Genomic DNA, 19,814 nt, shown 5'->3' with positions numbered 1-19,814 from the left:
GCGGCTTCTGCCTTCAGATATTGTCCGATATCAGATACTGTCATTGTGCATATTAAGGTTATAATAATTTGGATTTTTTTTTTTCTTCATAGTTACTTATTTCTCTACTTTTCATTTATTTCTTTATTTCAAAGTTTGTATTTATTTTGAAAATGTTTCATTTGAGTTTTTATTAGTTTTACAATGTGTATTAGTTTTTTCTTTAAATATATGAAGTATGTAAATGAGCATTATACAATAAAATCACTAATGCAATTCAATGTTTTTGTCCACCATTGCATTGCATTGACAGCAATTTATTTAACACTTGGTCAATAATTTGTCAACACACACAGGCACACACACACTTACCTATAATGTAGATTTGTGAGAATATGAAATTTACCAAATTGTGAAAGCAGGTATTCAGCCAGCGTTATTTAAGTAATATAACTTAGAACTTAGAAAACCAAATGATTTGGCAGGATGTGAGAAAGACTACTTTGTCACACAAACATCACATAAACATTTATTACAAATAGCACAATTGAGGATACAACAGTTCTTTGATAAATCACATCTTTGGGAATTCTGGGGCGAAATTCCTCAGTTAATTTGTCTAAATATTTCGCAATTTTATCCTGAACTTCATCTCCAGGAATACAACTAATTATTTCTCTAGGGTCCTCATTTAAGGTGCTCCAAATTATCTGAGTAACTAGACAAGCACTTGTCTCACTGAGCAATTCAAGTCATCTTCAAAAATCCTCCCAGTATACTCTTAGTTTTATAGATTTACAGTCATGCATATGGTGGATACATTTCTGTTGATCTTATGAACAATTGAACCGCATCTATTGATAAGCCCCAGAAAGAAAAACACCCTTGAAAACAAAGTCAACAAATAAAGGTGGGCCGAAATTCATCCAGAAAACATGATATCCAATGTAAAGTCAGTCTGAAGCGGTCTCGACTGCTTGTAACGAGGATGATAGATTTGAGGACGATTTGTAAACAATCAGACTTACTAAGCGTGCCATGATTCATAGCAAAATGCATAAAAAATAGATAGGAACATACAGATGCCAAACAATTTTCTCCACAAACACTTGGGGGATACTTTCACATTAGTATTAAGAGTAATTTACCACTAAAACAGTCCAGCAACTTCCCTGCAAATTTTTCAATTGTCTTTCTGTTGAATCCCACCACATTTTTTTGTGGTTGGAAAGACGTCTTAATTGTATCTTAGGGGGAGTGGGCAGTTAAAAAAAAAAAGTTATTTGTTAAAAGTCATTAAGGCTTGACAGTAGCACAATAAATAAAATGTCAAACTGATAAAGTGCCATTTCCAATAAGGTGCTTTTCTGGAGAACCAAGGGAACACAAGCCTTGTGATTGTTTTTTTCCTCAGGTGTGGTGGATTTTTGTTAGAGGCACAAGATGATCCAGAGATGGCAGATATTTTTCCTCTCAAATCAGATTTATTATGTACTGTACTACGGTTAAGCCATAATGACCGTTTTTAGATTTTATTTTGCATTACACCTCTAAAAGGTAATTAAGACATTGTCGCGATGCCACATTTATGTTTCAATCTAATTAAGCAAGCTAAAGACTTACTAAGTTGGTTCCGCTTAAGTTTATTATCAAGGTTAGCCATCTGGGAGCATCTTTTGAATGTACTTGACTGACATTCACCACAGTGAACAATCTAATACTTGAAATAAAGCATAGGGGAACAGAGATTGTTTGAACTCATGACCGTATCCAATTGAAGGTTGCTTACATTGGCAGTAGACATTCCTCAGGTGAGACTGGATATTTAACATTCACCGTTGTAAACTAAATGAGGCTTGCATGTTTTTGGTTTTCCAACATTAATGCATCAAATTGTCCAGGATTGTGAACATTTCATATCATGGGCCATGGATCAGCGCAGAGAGGGACATTGTTAACTGAGGGATGTTTATATAATATGGAGCAAAGACAAAGACAATGCTACAATGCAGATTTACACCCAGTAATATAAAAATCAAATACACCCCATAGTATTTGTCTGTACCTTAGGTTAACACTGTACTGTATTTGTGACTGTGTCTACCCTGTTCTTTCAGAATCAAAACAATGGCCTCCAAACAGGCGGTATTGTAATTTGTCAAGCGGTCCGCCAACTGTGTTTTGCAGAGGAGTCGTCTGATGTCATCTTGATTACTTTGTTTTGACTCACTCCTGTAGGGTAGGCAGGCATACAGTTCAGGAGGATCTTGCTTCTGCTCAGAAGAACACAAGAGGAGGTGTGGAGCTCCTAGGAATTCTGCTCTTGTGGTCATCTCCTCTCTTTCCTATCATCACCCCACCACCAAGACCTCTTCTGACCAGAACGCGCCGTTCTGGTCCGTTTACTGCGGCACCGTCCTCCAAACCGTCTGGGCCGGAGGGGCTTGGAGCGGGAGGAGCCAGTACGGCTTGTGCTTGTCTCCTCACGGGAAGTGTGTCAGGAGACATGTGCAACGAGTCTGACGCGAGTCTGAATGTCTTGGCGACAGAGGGGACACGTTTCTAACTGTAAGGCACACTGCATACACATCCCCCTGGAAAAAGAACAGAGAAGAGACAATGAAAATGTTGGCTAAAAAGGGTCATCAAAAGAGTCATCTGCTCATTTATCAGATGAATCTTGGGTAATTTTCATTTTATTTTACAATTTAATGGGAATGGAAAATTGTAAAAATAACCAAGGCAAAAAAAATATATATATCGAAACATCCTTTTATAGCAGCTGAAGAGTCATGCGAGGTGGTCTCATGTAACGCTCTGCATGATATGCCGCTGTTGCTTCAAAATATAGAACTTTTGAAAATGCGTATGCATACCCATGTCCGCAGGGCCGCAGCTCTGTGTCAGCCATGAAGTCACAGCACAGAGTGCAGCAGTTGTCGCGGATGCTAACTTGCTTCAGTAAAGCCAGACGCCGATGTCTAGATAAAACAGAAAACGTTGTTTGTGTCAAATGATGATGATGAAGTTTCCTGTCATGACTCTCACCATTACAACTGCAACGACTTGTAGGTAAAACATGTATTTCTATCGTACTTATGTTGTTGCTTTGTGAAATCTCAGTATAAAACAGTCCAAAGGAAAAAAAAAAAAACACACTTAGCTTAATCTTACCTTGGTAGGATGATCTTTTCACTTGGTAGCAGCGAAGCAAAGTCGTTAAAGGTGCTGAACTTGATTGAGGGCGGGTGGCGGAAAGGCTTGGCGCCAAAGTTAAACTCACACTGCTGGTATGACATGAAACTGGCTGCCGCAAAGAAGCCGGACCTGACCCCCCCCCAAAAAGAAGAGATGGGGAGGTGCAGGATATCATTTGGGAGAACCTAAACAAGACAGGAAAAAGAAACCATCACGTATGAACTTACGTGGCAGAGGAGAAGACTTGTTTCTCTGGAGGCAACTGATGTCCATTGAGATAGAAGATCATCTGCTTCTTGCTGAGGTCCAGCAGGAAGCCAATTGCATCTCCTACGAAGATAGGCCATCATCAGAGCATGATCACAACTAAGAAAAATTATTCCAACTAATCTTGCTACGTGCCAATTAGTAATAATATAAAACATGTCGTACCCTCCTTCCAGCAGGGATGAGCGTGAGGTTTACTGCGAGCATTGTACCAGATGAGCTGCCTGCAGCCATCATATGCGCACGAGTATTCATCATCGCCAATCCCGTAGCCCTCCTGCGACAGGTAAAATCAGTTGCACAGACGGGGCGAGAAATAGCAGGCCAGCCGGGAGACGGAATGATTACATGGTTGAGGAACTTGCTGTCCTTGGTGGCCCATCCTATCTGCATCACGCCTGATGTGATGACTATCACCTCATAGTACCATACGCCCGAATCCACGCAGAACGTACAACGCACACTCTCAAAGGATGACGCATCGCACCGGGCCTGTGGTGGGAAAAAAAAAAAAAGGAATGTGACATTTGTGCTGTGTTTCATCCATCATTGCTACAAATCTGGAGAGGAAAGATCTGGATTGTATTTTGGGGTTTGGATGCAAAAATGCATTTTATTTATCAGTGCTCGACCAATATGGAGTTTTCTAGACCGATGCAGGTAGTAAAAAAATTCCGATAACCAATTATATATATATATATATATATATATATATATATATATATATATATATATATATATATATATATATATATATATATATATATATATACACACACACACACACATCAGTGGAAATACAATTTTGGTTTTTTTCCCCCCATCTACTTAACTATAAACCATTGAAGCTAATTTTAGTCAAACTGACCTCTAATCCACTGGGGGAGATCTTGAGGTACTCGCTGACATCATTGCTGTTGAGCATGGCGTTGATATGGGCGAGGTTGACCTTTTCGTAAGTGAATTGACGGCCTTCTTTCAGGACTGGACGGGAAAGAGGATCAGCTCGTCATTCTCTTAGTACCTCAACCACGCAAAATCAATGGAGCGGCTTGTCGAATACGCAGGCCAACTCACACAGGTTGTCCAAGCTCCACTGCGAGCAGAATCCGACCTGCCTCTTCAGGTAGTCCGTGTGCTCTGCCCACAACTCCAACACAGCCAGCCTCTTGCTTATACAAGACTCAGATACTGTCATCTTGTTTTCACCTGAGGGTGACAGACGCATTGCTTTTTTTTTCAACTCAGTGTCAGGGAATCTCCTCAGGGAGTTGATGAGTGAACTTACTGGTCTGAGAGAACTTCTCCAAGGCAATCAGCGCAAACAGCATCACAGTGGGATGCGCTTCAGAGCTCTTGGGGTAGAAGACACATGAACTCGTCATTCATTTGCATGTTCTTACATTACCTCGCCGAATTCCACATGAGCAATCAGTCACGACGTGATGGAAAGTTAGGAGGTTTTTTTTGTTAGCTTTAGCTCCAGCAGGTTTTTCTCCAGTGAAAGATTTGTTTAGCAGAGAGAAACTTAAAGGGATCCAAGAACTTAGAACAAGTGTAATTGCAGAAGCAAGAATAGTTCAGGGGCTGATTTATTCGTCATCCATTATTGTGGTCTTCTAAAAACAAAATACTTTTATTCAAAGTGTGCCTCTTTTTTATCCCGACAATGCTCACCATGCTCTCCAGAAGGTATTCGAGAGTTCCAGGGCTCAAGAGTCCAATACTGGCTGGTCCTTAGGATAGAAGACACAAAATTAGCAGGATAATCGGGTCAGTGTGAAAAGACAACGCAAATATTGAAGGGTGTCACTGTACCAGCCAGTTTCTCAGCCAAGCATCCGAGGACAGCTGTGGTGTTTCTGTGTTTGGCGGGAGTCAGAGCGTCCTGTTGGGCCACGGCCGCACTTAGACTCAGCATGTCCGACAGTTTCTGGAGAGCATCCTAAAGACAACACCAGTCGCCAAGTTAATAAAGATGGCACTTGGAAAGTCTTTTTAGCATCGTCAAATGCACAAGGAAATTTAACACACGTATCAACAATGACAAAAATTTGATTTCATTCATGTAGGTTTTAGAGTTGAGTAATTTACTTTGTCCCCCCCCTAAATTCTAAGTAGTGAGAAAAAGGTTTTAGTAAATTCACTACACGTTTCACCTTAGTGGGCAAGGGACACTCATCCAACAGCAGGGTGATGACTGCAGGGCCAAGTGGGTCATCTAATGGTATCACTCGGATCAGAGACTGGACAACTTCCAACCAGCCGTCATCTAAGAGACACGAAAGACAAGATGCAACTTGAGCTTCGGCGCAGAGGTGTCGCAATATACTAAATCATAGTTTTTGTGCTCCTAATAAACCAAAGGCCTGATTTAGGGACTTGGCCCCCTTTATATAGGAACTAAGTAAAAAAAGCGCAATCTTAGTTGCTCCAGTGCAACATGCCCAATCAAAATCAAAAACTCTTAAAGGTTCCGTTTCCCATCTCCCCGACGACAACAGGACAAACAAGGTAAAATAGTATAAAACCAAGTATTTTCTGGTCTTCTGCAACTCAACCACTGCATTATCAGGCCACTTTTAGTACTTGCATTTACTGTTCAATCAAGTGGCTCCGTAAGAGTACAATAGGATCCAGACATTGATGTCACGTACCCCACAATGCAGTGCACCAGACATAAGTAAAGGGAAACATGTCGCTCCTTTGAATAAAAGCATGACTTTGAGGATGGTCGACAACCAGGGTGTGACAGCAAACGGGACCAAAGAAGTGACCAACACTCTACAGATGATCAAAATGAGTGTTGTAAATGGATAGCGGTCATAAAAAAAGCCAAGAACATGGCGCAGGAGAGGGATTATTCTTATAGTGGCAGTTACCGGCCGTGAAGCGTTCACATCAGGTGAGTCAAATACTGAATCACTTTAATCTTGAACTTGTAACTTGATTGTATAACACAACTAAACTACAACAAAATTATTTTTTTCATGCTTTAATAATTGTGTAATGTTTCATTCGTTTACTTATGACCTAACTAGATTGCATTAAGCAATTTCTCAACTCACTTCACACGTGCTCTTTAATTTCACTCAATATTACCTGCTTATGCTTCTGATTCAAAAATAATTATTTTCTATTGTTTGTGACGACGAAATGTTTTGAAACTGTTGCGCCTAACAGTTCGGAACATTGCGTTTTCGTTTCATCATTGGGAGGCTTGTTCAATAACATCTGACTTGTACTGTCATTGCGATGACTTGAAAATGATAATGGCTTACTGATTATTTAGGAAAATCACATTTGCATTATAATTGGGAACGCAGTGTATACTTACTTGTCAAGAGTGTTAGGTCAAATGGTTTTCCCTCACAGAAACGTAACATATCAGACATGGACAATGGCATCTTCATTACTGTTAAATAACTACATTATTCATCATTTGCTTAATTTCACTATATGAGGCAAAGTAGAACAGGGAGAAATTTTCGTACCAGATGAATGATTGAGACCGATCATATGTCAGCGGACACTTGATTTATCCCTATTGTAAATGTTCTTACCTGTCTCTGCCATCTCGTGTAAAGTGATCATGGAATAAGGTGGTTCTTGATCACTGGTGAAAACACACAAAAATCTGTTTTAGAATGTGAAAGCAGTCTGTGCGTAACAATTGCTAAGAAAACGGCATGACCTGAAATCATTTCATTTGTTTAATTATTAGCCAGACCAGTTTTTTAGCAAATATTTAACATGCCCTATTTCATTGAGGAGCAAGTGCTTGATTTGAATGGAAATTTTTGCAGCTACTTGTTTAATTCAAATGAGTTGCTAATTTACAAATTGGTGGGAACTTTATCGTTTGGGAGGAAAGTAGGCTATCTGTGTACACACTCACTTCACATTAGAGCCACATTATTGTGAAATGAAAAAAATGAAAGGTTTATACACTGCAATTGATTCACATTTTGGGGAGGAGGGTTAAAAAGTATTATAGTCTATAAGGCTTGCTTGTCTTTAATTAATAATTGTCATTAGAGGCAGTGATACGGCTTATTTACTTGTCTACAAGGGTCCTGATGACAGCCAGCGTGTCCAGCACCAGGCCATCTACATTCTGCTTCTTCCGTCGTGGCTCATGGGGGCCGCGCCCCCTGCGCGGGGGTCTGACCGGGTCTCTTGGGCGACCGCTACGAGACTCTCCCGCATCAACCGCTGTGCCCGTACCATCTGCGCGCCTGACTTGTCCTCGAGATGCCCTCGATGTCCCGTGGTGTTGGTCCTCTGCATCGCTGTCCTCCCGGCACACGCAGCTATTACCCATGGTTACAGGGCCAGCAAGCACAAAGGCGAGGGTCTCCCACGGGGAAAGAAAGGTGTTTGTGGAGGAAAGGAAGAGCAGAACCTGTGCAAGGCTCCTGCAGGCACAGAAACTGATCCAGGTAACTACTATCATATCATTTGATGAACTTGGTAATGGGGGGTTCTTGTCCCAAGGGGCAGGGTTGGACTGGCCCAGATGATCATCATGACTCCAAGCAAGGATTTGGACATATGTTTAACAACACACAACGGGGTTCGTAGACCAAGAAGGATCAGGTGATGTGATGAATTCTTTAATCATCATCAGCATCACAGAGTTCTGATTTAGAGGTTCTCCTGGTCTCACACAACTTTGGAAAACCAAGGGACCCAAAAGCATTTGGGCAGGACCTACACAAAATATAATTGGAGGTAAGTCTTTGACAAATTTAAGGTCAGGCTGTGAAAACCAGCAACAGATAACATGCCATTTACCAATACGATCTGTTGATTCACATACGTTTGCCTAATTTCCAGCTGGGGGCTCGTCCCGGCAACTAAAACAGACAGTTAGCGTGTTAGCTTGCTAGCCACCCACTAAGCAACAGTTCTAGCAATGGCAGCTCTAAATAAAACTACAAGTCTAAAAAGTCGTAACTACAGCGTCGCTTATGATTTGAATTTCATTTCCATATAAACTCACGTCTCCGTACGCCGAAACGTGGCCAAAATAGGTTTCTAGCTAGGCAGTGGCTAACCAGCTGCTAGACGACAGCAACCATGACTGTCAAACTGCACGAGTTAGCAAACACAAGATGCAGTCAACTAGGCGTAGTGCTTCTGCAGCCAGCCAACGTAATAAAAAGTATATTTACCCAACGAGCTCGTATTCATCAACACGCCATTCTCGATTGCCACTACCTTCATATGTTAGGCACATTAGGAAGACGCGAAACGGGACTGCTGCTTAGCAAGCTCCATGCTAAGTTCCGTAGCGTAGGCAGCTAGCATCAGACTGACCATCACTCTCATCAGACGGGATACAGAGATGATTCCGAGGCGCTGTACATTAAAACAAACAACAAAAAACGCGCACGCACAATATTTTTAAATTATATCAATCCCACGTTCTGCAATATTTTGTCCATATATAAATATGATGTGTAACACATTATTGGAAACCAATATTTTTTTATGAAATATAATAAAATAGTAATTAAACAAACAAATAAATAAAACAGGTGTCACCAAACTGAAATGCATCACCCTGACATACTTTTTAAATCTGAATCTTTTTTTCACTGACACATGGTCATGGTGCTGGAATAGGACAACCGGGAACGGACAACCCATTACAACACCATTGCAATCCCTTTGAATGCAACCAATATTTTATTCCAAACAGTTTGACTTGTACACAACCACAATATGCATGGAAATTAATGGCTAATAAACAGAATGTGGCACTTGTGTGCAAGCCTTGTATTCTGATCAGATAACATACTCATTTTCAGAATTGATGCTAGATGTTTTCTTCAAACTCAATAATTTCATGGTAAATAAAGCGTAGAGTTATTGTGATTACATGCGTTTTCAGATAGTGTGTTGTAAATTCGGACAGTCATAGACTCTGCTGCGGTCAAGGGTCGTGTTGAAGCAATCGTCACGGTACATTCCAGTCTTGCTCAGGAGATTGGTGAATTTCTGTGATTTAGGATGGTATGTACACGGTGTAGTTTCAACGGTGGGAGGATACAGGCCGTAGTCAGCGGAGCTGGTCCTGTACAGGGGGTTCTGACGTTGAGACCACCGCGATCGAGTTACACCTTTACAAGATGGTATGGTGGTGCAAGTGAAAACTGGGTTTCCAAAGTTGACGCATGCTTGTGTTTTTTCTGGCTCCTCTTTGGCCGGGGCAGACATCGCTGAAGCACCCGCTGAAAAAAAAAAAAAAAACTTTGTTAAAATTAAAAAGAATACAGAGAATGAAGACAATTTCATGTAGTTCTATTGTTCTCCAAATACCAGAGGTATAAATGTGTTAACATGTCACTATTGTCATGTGGAGGAACGATTATATTAGAGCAGATTGTAATCATTAATTTTGCTTATTTACTTTAGCCACTAAACCACAGTAAAAACGTAATTACAGAGGTTACTTGAATGTTGTCGTTTCTTTAATCCTTTACTCACACTAATGATCAAGTTACCTGGTCTTTTTGATTGCAATGGGGGGTAATTGATGAATTTCCTTATATTCTTTTGTATACAATTTATGAAGGGAAAAAAACGTTTTCTTCTCCACAAATCATTTAAATCTTTCACATTGATCTACTTGATATTTTAAACAGAGTACGTAATTAATATTTACAGTTCAATAATTTTAATAAGAGCAAAATAATCTAAAAATACAATATCAGTCATCTGTGCATTACTAGTTAGTTAAGGACTCAAGTATACTTGACTAGTTGCTACCAAAAATGAACCAAAAGAAAAATCAATTTTACAAAGGTACCGTTTAAGAGCGAATCCTCCAAACACGCGTCGTCTTTCTTTGCTTGTTCGCAGTCTTGTCGAGTTTCCATAGCGACCATTAAACACAGGCGATGTTTTGCAGGCGGCACAAATCGAAGCCTTCGATGTGCTTAAGATATTACGGTGGTATTAAACAAACTTTGTAATCTGTGTGTAATGGTTGAAAGTTGAAACGTTTAAAAGTGTAGTTGTAAAATAAAAATGACGCGTCATTTTGCGTCATCCCTACGCGTCGGTGTATGACGTTTAAATAAACGCGCCATTCTGAAAAGACTGAAAACAATCTACGTACGTGTCGATTTCGAACTCTTGTATTTGTTCGGTTCGTGCCACACACGAAAATATAGTACAGATTAGTCGTAGCGTACAAAGTGGGTCTTGTCCGGAGTATGGACAGTGAAATCCAACGAGACGGTCGAGTTTTGGATCTCACCGATGACGCCTGGAGGGAAGACAGACTGCCCTATGAAGATGTCACAATTCCACTGGTAATTTTGTGCTTGCATGATATTGACGACAATTTGTTAAAAAGTGTTAAGATAAATGTCAAATTACCCAAGAGAAGTGTTCGGTTTTCAAACATTAATTGCGATTTAGACGTGGGGAGAAAAAAGTACAGACTTTACGAGACACTCCACGGTTCTGTTGATGTATTTGGAGCAGTCCTGGATTTGGAGGAAGTCAGACGTAAAAGTACTTGGTGTTATACTTACAGTTGTATGTTGTATACTTTGATTGTGTGTCTTTCCCTAAATGTTTCCCTGACAGCGGTAAAATCTTGCATCACATGTGTTTGGATTGTGAAAAGAGGCTGCCTGGAGGGAGCCTCTCAATCACCAACAGTAATTTGATGAGAGTAATCTCATCATGTTGTGTTTGCTGTCTTTCAGGGTGAACTCCCTGAGGCTGAGCAGGACAATGGCGGATCTACAGAGTCTGTGAAGGAACAAGAGATGAAGTGGACAGACCTTTCCCTGCAGAGCCTCCATGAAAACACTCCAAACGCTGGGAGTTGAATCACCACTCCATGAACTGTAGAACACAGTTTTGCTTTGTTTGTGTGTTTTAGTCTGCTAATCTTAGTTGCACACAGTGGTGTGCAACTCTCATAAATACCTGTTAGAGGTTTCCTACTCGGGAGCAGTCCTTCAAAACGCATGTCAGCTCTTGTCACGTTCTGCTTTCACTTGTACAAATCTGCACTTCACAATTTTTTAAATCAGCCCCACGCGGTTTACGAGGCTAAGTTAGCATGTGAACAGATGTCCTCTTAGTGTCTTTGAAACAATTAAATCATTACAAATCCACTGCAATGGTGCTTTCATTTGATACACTTGAAAAAAAAAAAAAATTTGATGTCACTGCCCCATCATTGCGTCAATGCTGTGTCTGCTGCAAGCTTGCCAATGCGGTCACGTCATCCTCTCCCTTGAAGGACTGAAGGGTATTTGTAGGAGCCTCCCAAACGATCCCAGAGAGTAAAGTATTGTCCATAGTTATAGTTAAAGAAGAGATGATGATCTACGTGGTGGGCGGCGCCATTTATAATGTGTATTAAGGGGCCGGGGATGCGGTAGTCGCCGTCATGAATGGAGATGGTCCAGATGTTGACAAAGATGAAGAGGGACAGGTAGACGGCCTGAAATACACAACATGCTGAAAATACTGTAGAGCCACAGAATGTAATAGAATAAAAGTGTACTATTGTCATAGATGATCACCTTGTGGAGCGGGAAGATGAAAGGGTATACGTGGTAGGGTAAACTCTGCAGGAAGCCATCAATTGGGTGGAAGGCATGGCTTGCAAATGGTGAGGGGATCTTGAATAAATGATGCTGTTTATGTAAGTACTGAAGGGAGTAGAAAATACAAGTAGATTCATTTTGTTCATTTTCTTAATCCAGGTAGTAGGGGAAATTTTCTAAACTTGCATCAAATTCCAAAACTCAGCATATATAAAAATGGTTGAACCGTAAATGCGTCACATCAAATTGTGGCTAGTAATCATTTGAAAATTTTAAAAAATTTTAGACTCAATAGACTAGTTTTGTACACGGTATAGGTGACATGAAGCGTGAAAAAAAAAAATTAAAATATTTTTTTCTATTGGTCTCGGTTTTTATATCACATAAACCTGACATTTGGACGTTTTTGGATTTATACATTTTTTAGATCAACTGTAAATAGCAAAATCAAGCAAAAACACTTCATCTTTACCCTTTACTAATCTTATTTTGAACCAAAACAGGTACATTCTTGGAACTTGTGTCACCCCCACCGCATAGTTACTCACAGAAGCCAGTTGTGCCGGTTTCTGCTTGGTTCCGTTAACCAACAAACAGCAATCAACACAATATTTGGCAAAGGTACAGTATATAATAATGCAACCAAAGACTCAGTCAAACCTAATTTGGATATTCTCATTCATCAAAGTCATTTCCTCCTTAAAACATTGAATTAATTGCAATTGGACTTCTCTGCTAGTAGTTATTGAAATCTGGCTGAATATCGGAAACGTATCCAAGTTATTCTTGACTCCTTAAATATCATTTTGGCATTGATGTGCTTTAACTTGCCTTGTAGATCCTCCTGTGATGCATGGAGCGGTGTATCCAGTAGATACACATGTCCGTGAAGAACAAGAATCCAGCAATGCTCAGGAACACCCCCGGCCAGCCTAGCAGAATAAAGCTTGTAGTAATGTAACACATTTTAGAAATATTTGAATAAATGTGCCTCTTTGTAAAATGGCTCTCACCCTGAGGAGATTCACTGACATCATCAAAAAGTTTGCTGTGACCCCTGATCTCCAGGAAGAAAGTTAGCACTGTGGGAAAGCTCATCCAGAAGAGGGAGGAAGTTGCAAGTTGGATCTCTTCACTTATCTGGTTCTATCATTGAACAAAAGATTAATCATAAAGAGGATGTAGCCCCGTAATCTACTGTATAATTTGTTCCCGTTTAAAAACTAATTTAAGAAAGGAATTCAGAATGTCTTCATCATACAGCAATGTATTTCGATGTTGGTTCATCTCAACATTATTACATAAAAGCTCACATTGTTACAAAATGTTAATATAAGATTTTGATCTATTAAACAGCCCACCTCAATGAACTGCGGATGTTTCATGAGCCTGTGGTCAAAGACAAAGTAGAAATTCAGTGCACCAAAAATCATGTAAACTGTTTGTGCTCCAAAGTTGGTCAACAGGCTCAGGCTGATGAGTTGGCGCAGAGCCCCATCCTCGGGCCACCAGGCTGGGTAAACATATGGAGTGAAGACATAACGGTCTGCAACTTTTAAGACATGATCCATGCCACGGTATATCTGTGGAGAAATAATAATATGCAATGCTGTCATCTACCATGACATAGCTAATTTGAGCCTGTGGACTATATTAACATACAGAAATCCAGTGCAAAAACTGTATTACAATGTCAGAGAAGTTCTCATGTTTATTTTTGGGGTTGCAGTACAACTAATGAGACCTATATAAGAAGGTCAGAACTGAGATTTGAATCCAGAACCTTTTGATTGAGACAAATTTGCCAACCACAAATACACAATGTTGCATAAGTACTTGAGATGCACGAGTCAAAATATTAGGCACAGCTAATAGTCAATCAAAAACAGAACCGCATTGTACAGAAATGATAGAGCGGAATATTTGATACCATAGAAATAGTGTTAAATTGGTTCTCTTAGGACACAAGTGTGGCAATTGCTAATTTAAATACATACTAAATAAATCCACATGAACACATTCCCAAAGTGTACTTTTCACTGAACTAACCTGCTTTGGGAGTGTGGTGAATTCTCTTCGATGGTCAGCTGGTCTTCCAAACAAACGGTGAAAAAGTGGCTGGCTTGGGGAAGGAAAACTTCAGTCACACACGGCTGATTGGGGAAAGATTTTATTCAACCGATGTCAGAGAGAAGTGTCTCGCGCCCTAGCCAAGATGTCGAGTCCCTTTGTCTACTCTCACAACAGGAGTGAGGTCAGCTGTGAAAAGTTTCCCCGAAAACAGACAACTCCTTCGCCTCCTTTTAAGTTCACCACACCAGCTGAGCAACACACTGGTGACATTAAATCTCATGCCATCATCTGAATATCTATTTCTTCCGCGCACTAAATTTCAAGTGGGACGAGCTGACCCTCTCGTAGACTTATTTTCTGCAGACATGTGGCACAACTATGTTGGATGCATTCACAGACTTCAGAGCTGAAACAAGATCCAAGCATGCAAATGTCTGCTCCAATTGGCTGTATCTTCACATTGTAACTAGTGGCGTAACCAACTTATGCCCATTACTTAAAATTGGTTAAAATTGGAACATTTGAAATCCACACAGGAACAACACACAACACAAACTGACTGTATGTTCCCATATTGGAGCTGGAGGATCCAGTTTCATCATTTGGCCTTTCGTGTGGAGGCGCACTGCAACACTATGTATGCCTTTTTCTGAAAGGAAAGAAATATCAGTCAATTTCAAAATGTATCTATTTTATCTCAAAAAGCATCCTGTGGTGCTAACTGAATACCACTAATACCTTGCATGCATGAATGATTTAACAATATCTTTTTTTTTCTGTTATAAAGCCCTTGACTCTGGTGAGGCCACTCGCTTCTCTCTTTTCTGTATTGTGTAGCTATTTTGAGACAAAAAAAAGAGCAGGGAATTGTCTTTTTGAATTAAAGCTTTTTTTTAAAAAAAAAGCAAATAAATAAATAAAAACTAAAACTTTATGTTTAAACGTGACCCTCGTGAGGAAAAGGCGGTTCCGAATTGTGCAATTTTACAGTGTCACTAACAGTATAACATTCTTTTTAGGTGATGCAGGGAACTGTAAAAATTGGCATTAATTCACATTTGGGCCATTTTTATGCACTGTCATGATAAGTTTGCCTGCATCAGATGACTGGATGTCTCCCTCTAGAGGCTGTATGCCACTATAAGTGTCATATTTGACATTTAAAACAGACAGGGGCCCAGGTCATTTGAAGATTGCCATAGCAAAGCTTAAAATTAAATAAAACTATGTAAATGAGTTATTTTATAATAAAACAATGTTATATACATTTAATTAGAATTGGATAACCAATTACTTAACACAATAAAAACACCCTCGCAACCACACTCGGCTTACAGTAAATCACTCACAAAATCACTTAATCAATTATTTATTGAGCTCCAGCCATGATTAGAATATGAATGGTATTTACTCAATCAAGTATGGAATCAGGATATGTTTAGGAAATATGTATAGAAATCATTGGTGCGTTTCCTGTATGAGCATCGTAAGCATGACTTGACATTATTGGCAAAGAGCGGACAAAATCTGTAGCGAGTGCAAAACGGAAGGAAAGGACAAAAAACTTGTCACAAAGGACGAAAGACGAAAGAAATTCTGTTTTATGTTTCATCCGCAGTGAAAGAACGTCAAAGACATAATCCCCACACACATTAGAAAAATAAATACGCTGATTTACGTGTGAGAAGCATTTGCGATTCATTTTCGATTAAGTTTCAGAGACGGAGTTTTTGTTTTTCCAAGTTGCATTGGGTAAGCGGTGAGTGCACAAGTGTGTTAGTTTCCCACTGCACACGGTCCATGAAGGCAGCATCTCTTACTCCACTAGTCTGTTGACTCGCTCACGTGCGCCTTGAGGAAGCGGTGTGCAAATGGGAGGTGCCGTGTGCAGCTCGGCGTTACGACGATACAAAAACAAAACAAATCATTTGAAATGCCCCAGATTGGGAAAAAAAATCATTCTTTTTTTCTTTTCATTCTTTTTTCAAGTAATTATACGGCTGAAAACAAACCAGTCATCTGACAATTGTTGTGTTATATTTTCTTTCTTACGTATTTACGTATATTAATTTATATGTATGTTATATTTTCTTTCTTATGCCTGTCTGGGAACTACGGACGAAAACTATCTTTGCAACTATCATCCGGCATATTTACATTTGTTTTTATACTGATGTTTATTACTGTGCATGTGCATTGTCCCTATTCAATAAACAAACAAATAAATAAATAACAGAATTAACATCATAATTAACAAAATTCCTAACACAAATGTTAATATTTGTATGATAATGCAAACCTGTGTGGCCTTTCTCATTTCACACCAATTATTGACGAAATTCGTACAATCAGTACCTTTATTGTGAATTAATCTAAATACCCACGCTAAATATGAGCTTTTCCTTTCCAAATAAACGACCATTCACCTTTTAATGGCCCCAGGGAGGAAATGTGTTTATGTAATATTCAGGGCTGCACACATCAGGGTTCAATCTCTGCTCATTGCTCATCAAAAAAAGGTCGTGTGCACAAACTCTTTGTAATCGTTTGTCAAAGGCATTTTGCACACGGCCCTGTTGCTCACTGGATCCTATAAAACAGCAGCTTCTTTCCGTTCTCATCCATCGACGAGTCGACTCAGACGAGACCGGACCAGCACCTGCCAACTCTCTCAGAGAAGCTTGAAGCAACCGACCAGTATACGCCATGGACCCTTGCGACTGCTCCAAGAGTGAGTATGATCTAAGAAACATCAATTCTGTGGCGCATTTGTAGCCCGTGGTTTATTTTAAGTCTGACCTTGTGGGTTCTTCCTTTTTGTGTGTTCAGCTGGAACCTGCAAATGCGCTGGATCCTGTGCTTGCACTAATTGCTCCTGCACCACTTGCAAGAAGAGTGAGTAATATCTCATCAACTACCGTAGTGGTTATATTTAAATGTGTTTTATTCTTACTGTTTTAGTAGTATTGATTCACACGTGGATCTGAAATAGCGTGAATGTCCCGCACAACGGAGTTAAAAGTAGCCTACTTATCTCGTCATGATTAAGTGTAATTCGAGGATTTTTCTTTATAAATATAACTTGTATTTTTTTTTTTTTTAATGTTACGCAGGTTGCTGCTCTTGCTGTCCAGCGGGATGCAGCAAATGTGCATCAGGCTGCGTGTGCAAAGGGAAGACATGTGATACTAGCTGCTGTCAGTGATGTGCTTCTGACCTCATCTGGCCTTTCATCAATGAATGCACCTTCGTTTGATTCACCCAATTGCACCTGCCATGTCTCTAATGCATTTTTGATCTGTTAATTACTGAAATAAACGTTTAAATTAATGTGAATCTTTGTTTGTCCTAGTGGTTTGGGTATTTTCCCCCACAAAATGTTAACCGGTAGGGCCATAAATGTATCAGACATTATTGCAGTTTCTGACATATGTTTGACCCTAAAAGTACTTTGGTGAAAGTAGAGGGGCTTAGAATTAAAGTACTGACATTGAAAATTAATCAAAATCCATGTGGATTTAATTTGGCAGGCTTTAAGGAAACTCATTTAAATGTTTTAACCACTTTTATCCAAAAAGCTTATTCTAAATGCGTAGTTTGTACCAAAATGCAGCGATATCCTCTTTGAAGGCAGCTGACAAAGGCTTCTGGGGATGAAAACGTCCAAATGAACTTGTGTTCAGGATAATTGATCATGATAAATCTTTGAATTCAGTGATTCCTCACCAGTGTGCAGAAAGAAATGATCCAAATCACATAGATTTTCTAAGTTGCTTTTGTACATTTTTCAAACCAGAACTGAAATTTGCAAAACTAAGGTGTGCATTTCTAAAAAAATAAAATAAAATTGTACAAAGAGCAAAACTTCATTGCTCCAATAAAACAGTAGTTTCCCAAAATCCATAATTGGCTATATCTCAGAAGTAAATTTGTGTCACTTAGCATGTCAATTCATGACACAATTGTTTAGTCAGCTGTGATACAGGCTCCAACAACATACATGTGACCCGACTAAGAAAAACAGAATAGAAAATGGGTGATTAAATTCTATCGAATTAATTTTGTTAAAAATCAAACCATTAACACGTATACAACTCTATTTCCCCCCCAGGGGACTATTAAATACATATTTTAACATAGCTCACCAGTGTTTGATTCACTTTTCATGACATATTTTGTGGATTCTTTTTTCTAAGGTAGAATTTGTGCCTTCTGTCAGTAAAAATTGGGAAACTGACGGTCATCTGATAATTGAAACGTCGAAAATGTGCAACTGAAACAAACATTTGAAACAACAATAATCAGGAGGATTTATATTTCGACCTTGTCTAACAGCGGAACTCTTGGACTGTGCGACTTTCGTTCCCCGTAGGAAACAATACGGTAGAGCACAACAGAAGTATTTTTTTTTTACCGGAAGTGTACGTTAGCCATGAGCGTTTACTTTCGATTGAATGCGGTGGCGTTTAATCAATAACTCGAAATCGGCATAAAATATTTGACTTGAAAAGTAAACATGCCGAAGGTCGTGTCTAGAAGTGTTGTGTGCTCGGACACGCGTGACCGAGAGGAGTACGACGACGGAGAGAAGCCCCTTCATGTTTACTACTGTCTGTGCGGCCAGATGGTGCTGGTCCTGGACTGCCAGCTGGAGAAACTCCCCATGAGGCCTCGAGACCGAGCCCGGGTGATCGACGCCATCAAACACGCGCACAAATTCTGCAACGTGGAGCAGGACGAGAACGCGTACGTCAAGAGAGATGAGGGCATCGAGAGGCAATACCGCAAAAAGTGCGGCAAGTGCGGCCTGCTCCTCTTCTACCAGCACCAGGAGAAGAACACTCAAGCCACCTTCGTTGTGGAAGGAGCGGTGGTTAAATTTGGACAGGGGGTCGGAAGCACCAGCGTGTACAGTCAAAAGCAGCCCGAAGCGCCCAAGAAGGTCCGCGTGATGATGACGAAGCGAACCAAAGACATGGGCAAGTTCAGCTCCGTCACGGTGTCTACGATCGACGAGGAGGAGGAGGAAATCGAGGCCAGGGAGGTGGCCGACTCGTACGCGCAGAACGCCAAAGTGATTGAGAAGCAGCTGGAGAGAAAGGGCATGAGCAAGAGGAGGCTGCAGGAGCTGGCCGAGCTGGAGGCCAAGAGAGCAAAAATGAAAGGCACCCTCATTGACAATCAATTCAAATAGACGAGGCCTGAGGAACTCATTGAAGTTAATCTTCATTTGTCAGCTTACAAAAGTACTCATGTTGGACTTTTGGTTTAAAGTGTTATTTTGTACGGCTGTACCGTATGTAGTGATGAATATTTCTCCGTGCATACTGTACATGGCTTTGATAGATGTTCTTTTTTTCTACTTTGACCAAATAAACTGGATTTTAAGCAAAGGCACAGCAGGTTGTGCGATGTGCTTCTCACAACCACACCACACCACACTCCAGTCAGCCGCCAGGAGGCTCACTTTGACTGATCTTTCATTTTCCATTACAGATCAGTATATTTGCATAAGAGGTCAAATGTTAATTTTTCTCTCAAAAAACCTGGATGTAATATTTATCACTTCTTTTTAGTTAACGGCCAGAAAAAAATTTAACATCTTTCACTTATCAAAATAAGGTTACTCCAGTAACGACAATTTTGATAACATAATCATGTTATACAGGAAAAAACAAGTCTCAGATGACGGTATAGTTGTTAGTTATAGTTACG

General features: G+C 40.0%; 6 protein-coding genes across 9 annotated transcripts; 3 read left to right on the top strand and 3 right to left on the bottom strand.

Annotated features, from left to right (window-relative positions):
• Window positions 1-490: 490 nt before the first annotated feature.
• Window positions 491-8,770, bottom strand: rspry1 (ring finger and SPRY domain containing 1). Of its 2 annotated transcripts, XM_037253947.1 has the most exons (16): window positions 8,622-8,770; window positions 8,242-8,303; window positions 7,506-8,157; window positions 7,008-7,060; window positions 5,604-5,716; window positions 5,263-5,389; window positions 5,122-5,180; window positions 4,733-4,799; window positions 4,522-4,653; window positions 4,313-4,428; window positions 3,793-3,936; window positions 3,610-3,721; window positions 3,405-3,507; window positions 3,154-3,306; window positions 2,856-2,960; window positions 491-2,573 (listed from the first exon to the last, which is right to left on the bottom strand). In XM_037253947.1, exons 3-16 carry the CDS (start codon window positions 7,898-7,900, stop codon window positions 2,477-2,479), a joined length of 1,776 nt encoding a protein of 591 aa, XP_037109842.1. In that variant the 5' UTR covers window positions 7,901-8,157; window positions 8,242-8,303; window positions 8,622-8,770; the 3' UTR covers window positions 491-2,476. The 2 variants fall into 2 exon arrangements, with proteins under 2 accessions (XP_037109842.1, XP_037109841.1); XM_037253946.1 differs by lacking the exon at window positions 8,242-8,303.
• Window positions 8,771-9,115: 345 nt separating this feature from the next.
• On the bottom strand, window positions 9,116-10,522 carry LOC119124680 (uncharacterized protein C15orf65-like). The gene is made up of 2 exons (XM_037254879.1): window positions 10,262-10,522; window positions 9,116-9,683 (listed from the first exon to the last, which is right to left on the bottom strand). Exons 1-2 carry the CDS (start codon window positions 10,338-10,340, stop codon window positions 9,340-9,342), a joined length of 423 nt encoding a protein of 140 aa, XP_037110774.1. The 5' UTR covers window positions 10,341-10,522; the 3' UTR covers window positions 9,116-9,339.
• Window positions 10,523-10,525: 3 nt separating this feature from the next.
• On the top strand, window positions 10,526-11,588 carry anapc13 (anaphase promoting complex subunit 13). Its single transcript, XM_037254880.1, has 2 exons — window positions 10,526-10,769; window positions 11,172-11,588. Exons 1-2 carry the CDS (start codon window positions 10,671-10,673, stop codon window positions 11,295-11,297), a joined length of 225 nt encoding a protein of 74 aa, XP_037110775.1. The 5' UTR covers window positions 10,526-10,670; the 3' UTR covers window positions 11,298-11,588.
• On the bottom strand, window positions 11,144-14,486 carry LOC119124679 (lathosterol oxidase-like). Of its 3 annotated transcripts, XM_037254877.1 has the most exons (8): window positions 14,279-14,484; window positions 14,076-14,089; window positions 13,388-13,609; window positions 13,040-13,172; window positions 12,858-12,958; window positions 12,003-12,131; window positions 11,658-11,920; window positions 11,144-11,611 (listed from the first exon to the last, which is right to left on the bottom strand). In XM_037254877.1, exons 1-7 carry the CDS (start codon window positions 14,367-14,369, stop codon window positions 11,699-11,701), a joined length of 912 nt encoding a protein of 303 aa, XP_037110772.1. In that variant the 5' UTR covers window positions 14,370-14,484; the 3' UTR covers window positions 11,144-11,611; window positions 11,658-11,698. The 3 variants fall into 3 exon arrangements, with proteins under 3 accessions (XP_037110772.1, XP_037110773.1, XP_037110771.1); XM_037254878.1 differs by having other exon boundaries at window positions 11,144-11,920; window positions 13,388-13,539; window positions 14,076-14,088; window positions 14,278-14,486; XM_037254876.1 differs by having other exon boundaries at window positions 11,144-11,920.
• Window positions 14,487-16,669: 2,183 nt separating this feature from the next.
• mt2 (metallothionein 2) lies at window positions 16,670-17,435 on the top strand. The gene is made up of 3 exons (XM_037254531.1): window positions 16,670-16,830; window positions 16,929-16,994; window positions 17,213-17,435. The coding sequence occupies exons 1-3, from the start codon at window positions 16,806-16,808 to the stop codon at window positions 17,302-17,304; spliced, it is 183 nt and encodes a 60-aa protein (XP_037110426.1). The 5' UTR covers window positions 16,670-16,805; the 3' UTR covers window positions 17,305-17,435.
• A 1,052-nt stretch (window positions 17,436-18,487) lies between these two features.
• Window positions 18,488-19,496, top strand: c6hxorf56 (chromosome 6 CXorf56 homolog). Its single transcript, XM_037254530.1, has one exon. It carries the CDS (start codon window positions 18,616-18,618, stop codon window positions 19,291-19,293), a length of 678 nt encoding a protein of 225 aa, XP_037110425.1. The 5' UTR covers window positions 18,488-18,615; the 3' UTR covers window positions 19,294-19,496.
• The last annotated feature ends 318 nt before the right edge of the window (window positions 19,497-19,814 follow it).

Source organism: Syngnathus acus, chromosome 6 (assembly GCF_901709675.1).
Source record: "Syngnathus acus chromosome 6, fSynAcu1.2, whole genome shotgun sequence".
Lineage (NCBI taxonomy): Eukaryota > Metazoa > Chordata > Actinopteri > Syngnathiformes > Syngnathidae > Syngnathus > Syngnathus acus.
The sequence above is the reverse complement of the archived record's forward strand: the minus strand, read 5'-3'. Positions and strand labels throughout refer to the sequence as shown.

Bases quoted from the DNA above. Each gene is read 5' to 3' on its own strand.
- c6hxorf56 (XM_037254530.1), top strand. From the start codon at position 18,616: ATGCCGAAGGTCGTGTCTAGAAGTGTTGTGTGCTCGGACACGCGTGAC.
- mt2 (XM_037254531.1), top strand. From the start codon at position 16,806: ATGGACCCTTGCGACTGCTCCAAGA. The intron at 16,831-16,928 runs GTGAGTATGATC...TTGTGTGTTCAG, and splicing joins CCCTTGCGACTGCTCCAAGA to CTGGAACCTGCAAATGCGCT. The intron at 16,995-17,212 runs GTGAGTAATATC...AATGTTACGCAG, and splicing joins CTGCACCACTTGCAAGAAGA to GTTGCTGCTCTTGCTGTCCA.
- LOC119124680 (XM_037254879.1), bottom strand. From the start codon at position 10,340: ATGGTCGCTATGGAAACTCGACAAGACTGCGAACAAGCAAAGAAAGAC. The intron at 9,684-10,261 runs GTACCTTTGTAA...TTTTTTTTTCAG, and splicing joins GGAGGATTCGCTCTTAAACG to CGGGTGCTTCAGCGATGTCT.
- anapc13 (XM_037254880.1), top strand. From the start codon at position 10,671: ATGGACAGTGAAATCCAACGAGACGGTCGAGTTTTGGATCTCACCGAT. The intron at 10,770-11,171 runs GTAATTTTGTGC...GCTGTCTTTCAG, and splicing joins AAGATGTCACAATTCCACTG to GGTGAACTCCCTGAGGCTGA.
- LOC119124679 (XM_037254876.1), bottom strand. From the start codon at position 14,369: ATGTCACCAGTGTGTTGCTCAGCTGGTGTGGTGAACTTAAAAGGAGGC. The intron at 13,173-13,387 runs GTGGGCTGTTTA...GTTCAATGATAG, and splicing joins AACATCCGCAGTTCATTGAG to AACCAGATAAGTGAAGAGAT. The intron at 12,132-12,857 runs GCAAGTTAAAGC...TACTCCCTTCAG, and splicing joins ATCACAGGAGGATCTACAAG to TACTTACATAAACAGCATCA.
- rspry1 (XM_037253947.1), bottom strand. From the start codon at position 7,900: ATGATAGTAGTTACCTGGATCAGTTTCTGTGCCTGCAGGAGCCTTGCA. The intron at 4,429-4,521 runs GTGAGTTGGCCT...TTTCCCGTCCAG, and splicing joins GTGGAGCTTGGACAACCTGT to TCCTGAAAGAAGGCCGTCAA. The intron at 3,722-3,792 runs GTAATCATTCCG...TACCTGTCGCAG, and splicing joins ACAGCAAGTTCCTCAACCAT to GAGGGCTACGGGATTGGCGA.